The 12,271-nt window shown below is 31.9% G+C and overlaps 2 protein-coding genes across 4 annotated transcripts; both read left to right on the forward strand.

Moving 5' to 3' along the window:
• The first annotated feature begins 101 nt into the window (after window positions 1-101).
• On the forward strand, window positions 102-4,592 carry LOC116033681 (squalene synthase-like). Of its 2 annotated transcripts, none has more exons than XM_031276438.1 (15): window positions 102-178; window positions 344-564; window positions 673-715; window positions 977-1,066; window positions 1,200-1,281; window positions 1,472-1,541; window positions 2,377-2,520; window positions 2,635-2,739; window positions 2,824-2,970; window positions 3,067-3,142; window positions 3,269-3,357; window positions 3,440-3,531; window positions 3,862-3,910; window positions 4,075-4,158; window positions 4,246-4,592. In XM_031276438.1, exons 2-14 carry the CDS (start codon window positions 367-369, stop codon window positions 4,135-4,137), a joined length of 1,248 nt encoding a protein of 415 aa, XP_031132298.1. In that variant the 5' UTR covers window positions 102-178; window positions 344-366; the 3' UTR covers window positions 4,138-4,158; window positions 4,246-4,592. The 2 variants fall into 2 exon arrangements, with proteins under 2 accessions (XP_031132298.1, XP_031132297.1); XM_031276437.1 differs by having other exon boundaries at window positions 4,075-4,154.
• Window positions 4,593-8,885: 4,293 nt separating this feature from the next.
• LOC116032549 (squalene synthase-like) lies at window positions 8,886-12,136 on the forward strand. 2 transcript variants are annotated; one of them, XM_031275164.1, is made up of 13 exons: window positions 8,886-9,083; window positions 9,161-9,203; window positions 9,307-9,396; window positions 9,483-9,558; window positions 9,664-9,733; window positions 9,840-9,983; window positions 10,120-10,224; window positions 10,313-10,459; window positions 10,585-10,660; window positions 10,752-10,840; window positions 10,964-11,055; window positions 11,155-11,200; window positions 11,938-12,136. In XM_031275164.1, the coding sequence occupies exons 1-13, from the start codon at window positions 8,886-8,888 to the stop codon at window positions 12,022-12,024; spliced, it is 1,263 nt and encodes a 420-aa protein (XP_031131024.1). In that variant the 3' UTR covers window positions 12,025-12,136. The 2 variants fall into 2 exon arrangements, with proteins under 2 accessions (XP_031131024.1, XP_031131025.1); XM_031275165.1 differs by having other exon boundaries at window positions 8,970-9,021.
• The last annotated feature ends 135 nt before the right edge of the window (window positions 12,137-12,271 follow it).

Consider the following 12,271-nt stretch of genomic DNA (forward strand, 5'->3'; position numbering starts at 1 on the left):
TATATATATATATATATATATATATATATATATATATATATATATATATATATATATATATATATATATATATATATATATATATATATATATATATATATATATATATATATCCCGTTCTCAAGCTAAGTCTCACAAGCTTTAATTTGTATCGCAGAACACTCACGGGCAACACTGGGTAAGTCGTATATAAAGACCACATTCAAATCTTTCTCTCTTAGCTTAATTAATTCAATGTATATGCATGCATGCATATATATATATATATTATGGAATTTTGAGATTAGCTAAAGGAAAAATCAATCTTATTAATTAATCGATAGAAAAATTCATACAATTGTAGGTATTTAGTTGGCCGGGTTGGAGATGGGGCTTTTGTGGGAGATGTTAAAGCATCCGGACGAGGTGTACCCGCTGATAAAGCTAAAGATGGAAGCGAGGAAGGTGATGGGGAAGCAGATTCCGCCGCAGCCTCACTGGGGATTCTGCTTCACTATACTCCCAAAGGTCTCTATAAGCACCACTCTTGCTATCCAGAAGCTTCCTAAACAGCTTCGCGGCCCTGTAAGTTCCTTTCGATTCATATATATATATATATATATATATATATATATATAGTGGCAGCCTGAGCTGAGCTGATCTGATCATCACCGACCTTTAATTAATTTGCAGGTGTGCATTTTTTATTTGGTTCTTCGAGCACTTGACACTGTGGGTATGTATGTAAATGTTTAGTCTTCAGTAAAGGATTACTGATACGATCCCACTATCAACTCCACAAGAGATTGTGGGGTGGTGTTTAAGTTGGGATCAAACCTCCACTAATGAGTTAATTTTTGTGGTGGAATTAGAGATCAGAGGCAACAAAATATATATAATGCATGAAATTGTTTTTCTATCTATATTATATGGTTTTAGTTTTAATTTATTATTCTTAGCTTATACAAATTAATAAATTAGTTTGTGTACTGTATAGAGGATGATACAAGCATAGCCACAGAGGTTAAAGTACCTATACTGCTGGACTTTCATCGTCACATATATGACCGCGAATGGCATTTCTCGTGTGAGTTACGTTATGCATATATGCGACTCAATCTAGCTATAAACATATATATGTAGTTGTGATTTTCCCCACTTCAATTTCAATTCGATCTCTCTTCCATCAAATTTATGGCTAAGCTAAATTCCTTTTTCAGGTGATTGTACTAAAAAGTACTATAAAGTTCTTATGGACAATTTCCATCATGTTTCCACTGCTTTTCTGAAACTTGAGAAACCGTGAGTATATATATATATATATATATATATATATATATATATATATATATAGTTGTTGCTTCTATTATACTATGCGGATTGAATAGATTATCGAATTATTTGAAAGAAAAAAGAAGTACAGTTAAAGTTCATGTTTCTTTCTTGTACTAAAATATACTATACTTGAAAGTGATACATGTTATATTTGCAGTTATCAGGAAGTAATTGAAGATATTACAAAGAGAATGGGTAGGGGGATGGCAAAGTTTATAGGCAAAGAGGTACAGTGTAATATTCACACACAAGTTTGCACTTTTGTTCATATTCAATCCCAGTCTTTTTATTGGATAGCTCAATATATGGTTTAAACCCGTTAAGTACAGTGAGACTGCACATTTATTATGAATATAGGGCGGATCCAGCATGGGGGCAGCTGCCCTCACTCACCCCACCCCCACCCCCTATATAGCCCTTGTATATATATGTGTATGTATAGTACAATTTTAGATATAAGTATTTGAAAACAGACATAAGTAGCCAATTGATTAAGTGGCTGAGTTGGTTGAAGCGCGCCTTTGTTCCGGAAAGGGTAAGTGTTCGACTCTGATTACCAGCATTTGTGATTATGTTTGAAGCCTTCTTCACTTCTTTTCCCATCCCTTCTAAGCTTGGTATATATTGATTCCTTCAAACCTTTTTTCATTCCCTTTATATATATAATAAAAATAATGACATGTGTAATTTCTAATGTATTTTTTATTTAAATTATTTTATTAAATTAATTTCTAATGTATTTTTTATTTAAATTATTTTATTAAATTAATTATGTTTCATATATTTTTATTTGAATTATTTTTATCAAATTAATTATGTTTCATATATTTTTATTAATATATTTATAAAGTTTTATTGTGTTTTATTTTTCGTGTACATCCAACAATATTTATGATTATATTCGTGATTTTTTTAAAACTACATCTTTTATGTTTCGCCCCCAAGGGAAAATTTTTCTGGATCCGCCACTATATATATATATATATATATATATATATATATATATATATATAATGATCAACACTCAGAATTTCATCATTCCCTCTGGTGTATATATTGCAGGTTGAAACAATTGATGATTTTGATGAATATTGTCATTATGCTGCTGGGCTTGTTGGAATAGGTTTGTCAAGACTTTTTCATACCGCTTGGAAAGAAGATTTAGCTTCAGATTCTCTCTCCAATTCTATGGGTCTGTTCCTTCAGGTAGTTATTATTTCGGTTAAACCTTAGCTCCGATGCTTTTATTTTTTGTTTTTGTTTAAGGATTCAATAGCGTACCTACAAGCTAAGCAAGCTAATTTCATTCCTATATTTCAGAAAACAAACGTTATTAGGGATTATCTGGAGGATATTAATGAGACACCAAAGTGTCGAATGTTTTGGCCCCGCCAGATTTGGAGTAAATACGTCGACAAACTTGAGGTTTATCTCATGCGGCATATTTCTTGAATTATTTAGCTTAATTTAATGAGCTGCCAGCATATATTATATTCTGCATGCATGCAGGAGTTGAAATATGAAGAGAACTCAGTGGAGGCAGTACAATGTCTGAATGAAATGGTTACAAATGCTTTATCACACGTGGAAGATTGTTTGATTTACATGTCCGCTATCCGGAATCCTTCTATCCTTATGTTTTGCGCTATTCCACAGGCATGCATGTTACAATGTTGTTTCGATCGAATAAGGTTCTGGATTTTATAATATCCATGCTTTCTGAAGCATTATTTGCCTGCACTTCCGATGCAGATGATGTCCATGGGAACATTAGCCATGTGCTACAATAACATTCAAGTCTTCAGGGGCATTGTGCAGATAAGACTTGGTACGCTCATAATTTAAGATGATGTAATTTTATTAACACAAATTTAATTTGAGGCATTTCGTGATTCTGATCGGGCTAAAACAATATAATGTATGTTGTGTGGTCATATTTTATGTTGCTTTTTAGGTCTTACTGCTAAGATTATTGATCAGGCTAAGACAATGGAAGATGTCTATAAAGTTTTTTACGATTTTTCTTGTATGATAAGATCAAAGGTGTGTATATATGGTTTTTGTAATTAAATTAGTAAATGAAGTGAACGAACTTTATGTGTTGTTAATTGAATTCCTCCTATAGGTTGACATCAACGATCCAAATGCTTCCATGACTTTGGAGAGGCTTGAAATAATTATGAAGACTTGTAGGGAGTCTGGAGCCCTAAACAACAGGTTATTAGCATTTTATTTTTATTCCACTCTACATTTCATTCTAACCTAAAAAATTCAAAATATATGCAGCTATGTGGACCACGGTCCAATATACATTTTTATAACTCATTATGTACATTATCTTATCTCAGAAGTTTCATTATTCTAACACATACATAATGTACATTATTTTACTCTACAAATTTTATTATTCTAAAGCCCATGTGCATTATTCTAACTCATAAAATTAAAAAACAATGTCATTTTGGACTGTCGTCCACACCGTGTGGACCGTAATTTGCCAAATACATGGGCATGAGCTGAAGCTTAAAAAATGTGTTCCACCTGCAGGAAATCTTACATTCTGAGTTCCCAACCTAATTACACCCGATCTGATCTGGTGAGTGTGTTTATGATATTATTATACTACGACCCGCATGTAAATTAAATATATTTATATATATAATTAACTTTTAGTTGAAATATAACAATGCAAATAATTCAATTTGAAGTGATGACGTGTGTTTAGTTCTTTAATTGGATGGGTTACAAATTTAATTGCAGATGGCTGTTCTCTTTATCATTATTGTGGCTATTATTTTTCTTGGATATCCTTCGGAGAATTGACCCACCTCATTTTGTGTGTAAGTTGTATTTAAAACCAACCAATATATATTTCTTTTCAGATTGATATGTTTGGTACGGGTTCTAATATCTTTAGTTACAAAATTGCAGGATTGGTTGCCTTGGATCAGTAGTTTGAAAGAAGGTGGTGCAAGAACTCCAAGAAGCAAAATGTGTGATCATGAGACATGACTCACAGCATTATTAGCTCAAGCGTTTTCATGATGATACACGCATATACTATATAATACTAATATTAATATAATTAATAAATAAGTATATTAAGTACGGATCGAACTAGATCGCCCATACTTTGACTAAGGTGGATGGTTCTCAGTCTGGTCGTATGAGCTGGGAAGATGTTCCCATAATTTTCTTCATGCTTTGGTTTTATATATAATATGCTTTTGAGTTTGTTGGTTTTCAATATATATATATGTATGTGTGTGTTATTAACATAAAATCATTGAACTCCAATGCCTATCTTAATAGTTACAAAACTAAATTACCCTCCCATATAGATGCATTTCTGGGGACAATCGAAATCAAACCAAAAATACTTAATTTGAATCTATGTGGAATACATATTGTAATTAGTACGGAATTACAGATAGAACAAGTTATTAAACAATCAAAAATTAAAATGCAAAAATGTGGAAATCGAGATCAAGACAGGTTGCATGAATCACATTGCATTGCATACACATGAATTGAATGTAGTACGTATATACATACCAAACATATTGGATACTCTTGAATTACCTTCAAAGAATAGTGATGAATTACTTGATATGATTGTGTGAATGATGACTTCTATTGGAGCAATAAAACTAATAGACCTTGAGAAGATGCTTTTACCAAGATACAAGAAGAAATCTCTAGAAATTCTTATCCATGGCCAATAGTTTCTTCTTTTCATACCGAACTCATATATAAAAATGTATAGGGTTTACATTATTTACCAGAGTAGAATGGAAAACTGCTTGTCCTTGTGAAAAAATAAAAAATATCTGCAATATATATATATATATATATATATATATATATATATATATATGTGTGTGTGTGTGTGTGTGTAGTTGTTGCTAAAAAAAAAAAGTCCATAATTTTATTCATTTCCTTCAAAATAGATAAAGTAGAAATTGAAAACATATGTGTGTAATAATATTACTATTTAAAAAAAAAAAAATTCCACCATACTTGTACACAAATACAACAACGGTCATTTATTAAATAAATGTATGGATGTACCAATCATGGAAATTTGCAAGTCTCATAACTACTAACTTTGGTTTTCTTTGCAAATATTTTTTTAAAAATAAAAATTCCTCCATACATAGTAGAGTATTAGGATACGTAGCTAGTACCTTTCATTACAACAACACTTTTTTGTTCCTTTACTCGCCACATACATGGAAGGGCAACACAAGCTAAAAGGATTTTCCTTTTGTTTTTTATTTTTTATTTTTTTTGTATTCAGTACTCCTCTTGTGTGTGTACTATCCTCACATAACCTCTCTTACCTTACACAAACAATGTAGCAATAGCAAGTTAGCAACCTCTTTCTTAAATTTTAACGCTAGACGTACTCCACATTTAATTTTATGCAAATTAAAGAAGTACTAGAAATAAACTGGATTTCTATATAGAATATTGTTCATTCATATACCGAATGTCGTGCATTGATAACTCTTTGATTATGCATTCAAATACAACCCAACATCCTATGATGGGCATCCCAATGTCTTACAATGCACCGCACTAAGTGCACCAATGCGCATCTCACCACCCTACAATGCACAACTCATAACATTAGGTTGCACAACCAAATGCACGTACTACCCAAAATGCGTATATATACACCAACATCCAACTATAGAGAATATTATACTCAAAAAATAAGTGAAAAAAAACAATGATCACTTTCTATTGACAAACACTCAATTAATGATATGTAGAAATCGAGTCTCCAATTTGCAACCGTGATGATCTTAGAAAGTAGGAAATAAATCGCCAAGCCACATCTCAGTTAAAAAGAAATTAAAAAGAAAAGAAAAAAAAAAGACACTAGTACACCCTTAAAAAATACCAAAAAAATAATATAATAGAAACACATGCATAAACAAGATTTTAACTTTTAGAGTATATCATATGAAAAACTTTATTTAGGGAGGACTACTCTAACAGAGCGTTTGGTTGGAGGTAGGGAATTTGGTGGGAAAAGAATTGTAATTCCATGGGAAAAGAATAATGCGGGAATAAAGTGGGAGTTTAAATTCCAGTGTTTGGTATGCGGAAATATAATTACTGGGAATTTCAATTCCAATGTTTGATATACATGGGAATTGAGAAGGAATAAGTAATATAAAGTCAAAAATGCCCATTGTTGTTGTTGTTGTTTATTTTATTATTATTATTATTATTATTATATTCTTAAATGAAGAGTATCTATTGGACCCATTTGCATACTCAAACCCAAATAATATAACATATTAAATTCAAAAGCACTCATCTACCGTATCTCTTGAACTAAAAAAATCACAAGCATTTGATTTGGGTAGTCAGAAATTTTGTAGAGGTTATACATATAAAGAATTCAAAGGAACATACACAAAAGTTGTTGTATATAAACAATGCAAATTTTGAATAGTTGATGCATATAAATATTTAAAGGAACATACACAAAGGGAAGTCGAAAAATAATACACTCTATGATTTTGAAGAGAAGGTTAGACATCAATTTTAGGTTAAAATAAGGGAGGGTAATTTTGTCTCAAGATTATCTTTTTTTCTTCCTAACATCCATGGAATTAAAATCTCGGGGGGGCCATGGGATTCTAATTCCATGAAAATGAGGGAATTGCAATTCCGTGGAATTGCAATTCCCTCCAACCAAACGAAGGAATTTAGTTCCCTTCGGAATTAAGTGGGAATTACGTGGGAAAGGAATTGTAATTCCCTCCAACCAAACACCCTATAAGGGCCTTTTGTGGACTCACACAATACTTTTTCTTTTTAGGTGTGAAAAGAGAAATACTACATTGACTCTCATTTCTTACCCTCAACTTCTATTTTCTCTCACAAATTTTTAATGTAGCCACTTTTCTTGAATCTCACATAATGAAAATATGCAATCCTTGTATGTCATATCATGGAGTAAAAGTGAGGGAGTAAAATTTGGAAGTACATATATATAACATAACTCATATAAAAATGCTTGTAATGAGTTGAAATTTAAAATTATGGCCTGTTTGGTTGGATGTAGTTTGGGGGGATTGCAATTCATTGAATTGCAATTCAATGAATTTCCAAACTACAGTGTTTGGTTGGAGGGAATTGCAATTCCGCAGAATTGCAATTCCCTCCAAATGCTGAATTGCAATTCATGGGGTACCCCCCATGAATTGCAATTCGGTGGAGAGGAGGGGCAATTTGTTGGTGTAAAGACAATTTTGCCCCTCCTCCCATAATCTTTGTCTTTTTTTTTTTAAATTTGAAAGAATTATTATTATTATTATTATTTGAAAGAATTATTATTATTATTATTATTATTATTTGAATGAATTATTATTATTATACTTATTATTATTATTATTATTATTATCAATATTTTTTGAAAGAATTATTATTATTATTATTATTATTATTATTATTACTACTACTACTACAACATCTACCACAACATAAAGGTATTTTAGTCATTTTGTCACTTCTTACCTTTCAATTCCCTCTACTCCTATTTCTGCATACCAAACACTGTGATTTCAATTCCTACTTTATTCAATGAATTGTAATTCCACCAAATTACAATTCTTTTCCCCCCTAATTCCCTCCTCCCAACCAAACGCCCTGTTATATATGACTAGCTACATATTAAAGGAATGTTTGGTTTAGGTATATAACATTACTATCAGAATGCGTGTTTTGAATTGTCACATTTTCATGTTTGTTTCAAGTTATACCGATTATTATTTTTCGTAGATATTACAACATTCCCCATGAATCACATAGATTTTGAAAGGAAAGTGATTTTTTTGGGAGGTTGTCAGTTTTCCGTATATTTCCCTTTGAATTTTAATTCTTATTTACTAATAAATAATACCTCATCTACCCCATTTTTTTGTGATATTTACCATTCATTGGTCAAATTAAACCAATTTTTTTTCATTGCTTAGTTTCTTTAGTAATTTTTAATTATTTTTAAATTTGATTTTATGTGTTTAATAGTACTTTTACTGTAGTTTTTGAATATATAAATTTTATATACTGATACTAAAGTTAATATTGTTATGAAAAATTGAATTAAAATAAATTCAATCAAACCTCGTTAGCTAAACCAAACAAATAAAATGGGATGGGGGTATACATTTATTTATTGTTATGATTTTTTTTGAATAAATTTGAAGGTATTAAAGTAAAATAATTATAGGGTATAAAAGATTAAACGGTAACCTTGAACCAAACATTGTTAAACATTTTTACTTGTTAGCTAGTTTGCGTGTACGATATATGTAGGTTAGAATAAGTAGTACATACTACTTATTGTTTTTAAATAATAAATTTTCATTTTAAAAATTACTCGGGGTACTATGGTAAGACGTAAGAGCGAGGCAGCTTTCCCCTCAGTTCACACAGCAATATAATAATATTATATTATTACATGCATTCATAAAAACTAGCTATAAAAGCATATATGCCCGCATTGCCATAATTGTCTTTAATACAACACAGCATATTGTCTTTAAACCAAAATGGAGAGAGTGTGGGCGATGTTGAAGCATCCGGAGGATGTGTACCCTGTGATAAAGCTGACGATGGCAGCGAGGCGCGTGAAGAAGCATATTCCGGCGGCGCAGCCGCACTGGAGATTCTGCTACACCATTCTCAGTAAGGTTTCTAAAAGCTTCACGCTCGCTATCATGCTGCTCCCTAATGAGCTTCGCGAAGCCGTAAGTTTAATGTTCCTATGTTTTTTACCCACAACATTGGTATTTGGTACGAGACTATAACGAATTCGCCTTTGCAGGTTTGCGTTTTCTATTTGGTTCTTCGAGCACTTGACACTGTCGGTATGTATGTTATTATAATATAGTATATATAGCAAATTAAAATTTCCAGGCCAGCGAGCATTCTTAGCTTGTACAAAATTGTGTGTTTTTCCATTGTCAACAGAGGATGATATGAGCATAGCCACAGAGGTTAAAGTGCCTATTCTGAAGGATTTTCATCGTCACATATATGACAGCAAATGGAGTTTCTCTTGTGAGTTCGGTTCAATTCAATGCTTATTACTTTAATTTAAACAAGTTAATTATGAGGAGTTATATAATTATGACTCCTTTTGTCAGGCGGTACAAATGCTTATAAAGTTCTCATGGACCAATTCCATCACGTTTCCATTGCTTTTCTAGAACTCGAGAAAAAGTAATTAAGTTTCTACCATACCTAGTCTTGTTTTATTTAAATAACCTCACTTGTCTTTTTAAACCTAAATCAAATGTTCATGTTTTTTTCTTGTAATAATTGCAGTTATCAGGAAGCAATTGAGGATATTGCCATGAGGATGGGTAGAGGGATGGCAAAGTTTATACGCAAGGAGGTAAAGTATAACACACACACACATATATATATATACACACACACAGTTTTGTACATATTCAATTCAGTTATTCCCTCGATGTGGTGCATTATATGATGGGATGTAGGTTGAAACACTTGATGATTACGATGAATATTGTCATTATGTTGCTGGGCTTGTCGGACTAGGCTTGTCAAAGATTTTTCATATCTCGTGTAAAGAAGATTTGGTTTCAAACTCTCTCTGGAATTCTGTGGGTCTGTTCCTTCAGGTTGTCATATCGATCAAACCTCTAACTCAGCTCTCATTATCATATCATTAGGACATCAACTATTCTTAAAAATCACTTTTCTTTCTTGTTTTTTTTTTTTTAAATTGTTTGAGGTTTCATTTCTATATTATTTCAGAAAACAAACATCATTAGAGATTATCTGGAGGATATTAATGAGATACCCAAGTGTAGAATGTATTGGCCCCGCCAGATTTGGAGTAAATACGTGGGAAAACTTGAGGTTTATCTCATATTTCTTGAATTTAATTAGCTTAATTTCATGAGTTACGTTGCCAGCATTATGTATATTCTGCATGAATATAATGTAGGAGTTGAAATATGAGGAGAACTCAGTGAAGGCAGTGGAATGCCTGAATGAAATGGTTACAAATGCTTTATCACATGTGGAAGATTGTTTGGCTTACATGTGTGCTATCCGGGATCCTTCTGTCCTTAGGTTTTACGCTATTCCACAGGCATGTTTCAAGCTGATGATGTTTCTTCATTCTGATCATTATATTGCATGCGCGCAGTTTCACATACTATACACAACAACATATATTAATTAATTTGGTTTATATGCACCTCCGATCCGATGCAGGTGATGGCCATGGGGACATTAGTCATGTGTTACAACAACATTCAAGTCTTCAGGGGTGTTGTGGAGATAAGGCATGGTGGGTAATGCAGAATCTGCATGCATCTTTCTGGCTCTGATATTATATCTACTAATCAGTTGATGTATGTATGTGTTGTCATGTTTTCTAGGTCTTGCTGCTAAGATAATTGACCGTACTAAAACAATGGAAGACATTTATGGCATTTTTTATGATTTTTCTTGTATGTTAAAGTCAAAGGTATATATGAAAATTAAACATGCATGATTTTCATATTTAGCAAATGGACGTGAACATGCATAGGTTGACATCAGGCAATCATATCGTGTATGTGTTACGTTGTTAATTGAATTCCTCCTATAGGTTGACATGGATGATCCAAATGCTTCCAAGACTTTGGAGAGGCTTGAAATAATTATGAAGACTTGTAGGGAGTCTGGAGCCCTAAACAACAGGTTATTATTAGCATTTTATTTTATTCCATTTTACGTGCATGTCCTCATTCATATAAATAAATTAAAATTCTCTGATCTGATCTCTCTGGGCATGACCAGGAAATCTTACATTGTGAGGTCGAAGCCTAATTACACTTCTGCTTTGGTGAGTGTTTCTGAATTATGATTATATATATGGTTATGAATTTAATTGCAGTGTTACACTTCCACTTTTGGTCCTATGACTTTAGTGTTTCCGTCAATTTAGGTACACGACTTTCATTTTGCCACTTTTAGTCATTGACTTTAATTTTTTTTTGCCACTTTTAGTCATTGACTTTGATTTTTTTTTCCACTTTTAGTCCTTTCGGCCATCCGAACGACAACTTTTAATCGAAATCAACAAATTGTTGTGCCATTAAGGGTAAATAACGTTTAATGTATTTAGAGATTTATCAATATACAATTTTACACTTAATGACACAACATTTTATTGATTCCGATTAAAAGTTGTTGCTTAAAAAGCGAAGCATAACAAGCAAATAACGTTTCTTTTTCCTATTTTTTTATCTGATTTTATTTATAAATATATTTAGAACTTTATCAAAATACACTTTTACCCTTAATGGCATAACAATTTGTTGATTTCGATTAAAAGTTGTCGCTCGGATGGCCGAAAGGACTAAAAGTGGAAAAAAAAATCAAAGCCAAGGACTAAAAGTGACAAAAAAATTAAAGTCAAGGACTAAAAGTGGCAAAATGAAAGTCGTGTACCTAAATTGACGGAAATACTAAAGTCATAGGACCAAAAGTGGAAAAAACTCTTATGATTATATATATGGTTATGAATTTAATTGCAGTGATGGGCAATTTTCTTAATTAGGCTGAATTTATTTGTTGCAGATGGTTGTCTTCTTTATCATTATTCTGGCTATATATCTTGGATATCAGAAGCAAAATGTATTCCAACGTGACCCACGGCTGCATTAGCTCAAGTCTTCAAGTGTTCTCACACTTTTTATATGGAGTATTTTATGTATAATGCGAGGTGATTGATGTAGTTGAAGATATTAATAATAATTAAATAAAAACACCTGAGGTTCTTAAGATTCAAAACCAAAGCGCAAAGCATACAATTGGAAATCAGTGTCAATCAACTCCTAGCCCAGAAGTATGAACTGTAAAAGTGTCAAAACCAAAGCAAAGCTATTTACACATTATCAAGTATACCACAAGC

The sequence above is a fragment of the Ipomoea triloba genome, chromosome 10 (assembly GCF_003576645.1).
Source record: "Ipomoea triloba cultivar NCNSP0323 chromosome 10, ASM357664v1".
Taxonomy (NCBI): domain Eukaryota; kingdom Viridiplantae; phylum Streptophyta; class Magnoliopsida; order Solanales; family Convolvulaceae; genus Ipomoea; species Ipomoea triloba.

Excerpts from the sequence above, each read along its gene's own strand:
- LOC116033681 (XM_031276438.1), top strand. The coding sequence starts at position 367 with ATGGGGCTTTTGTGGGAGATGTTAAAGCATCCGGACGAGGTGTACCCG. Across the intron at positions 2,971-3,066 it reads TGTTTTGCGCTATTCCACAG|ATGATGTCCATGGGAACATT; the intron begins GCATGCATGTTA and ends CTTCCGATGCAG. Across the intron at positions 3,358-3,439 it reads CTTGTATGATAAGATCAAAG|GTTGACATCAACGATCCAAA; the intron begins GTGTGTATATAT and ends TTCCTCCTATAG.
- LOC116032549 (XM_031275164.1), top strand. The coding sequence starts at position 8,886 with ATGGAGAGAGTGTGGGCGATGTTGAAGCATCCGGAGGATGTGTACCCT. Across the intron at positions 10,661-10,751 it reads TGTTGTGGAGATAAGGCATG|GTCTTGCTGCTAAGATAATT; the intron begins GTGGGTAATGCA and ends CATGTTTTCTAG. Across the intron at positions 10,841-10,963 it reads CTTGTATGTTAAAGTCAAAG|GTTGACATGGATGATCCAAA; the intron begins GTATATATGAAA and ends TTCCTCCTATAG.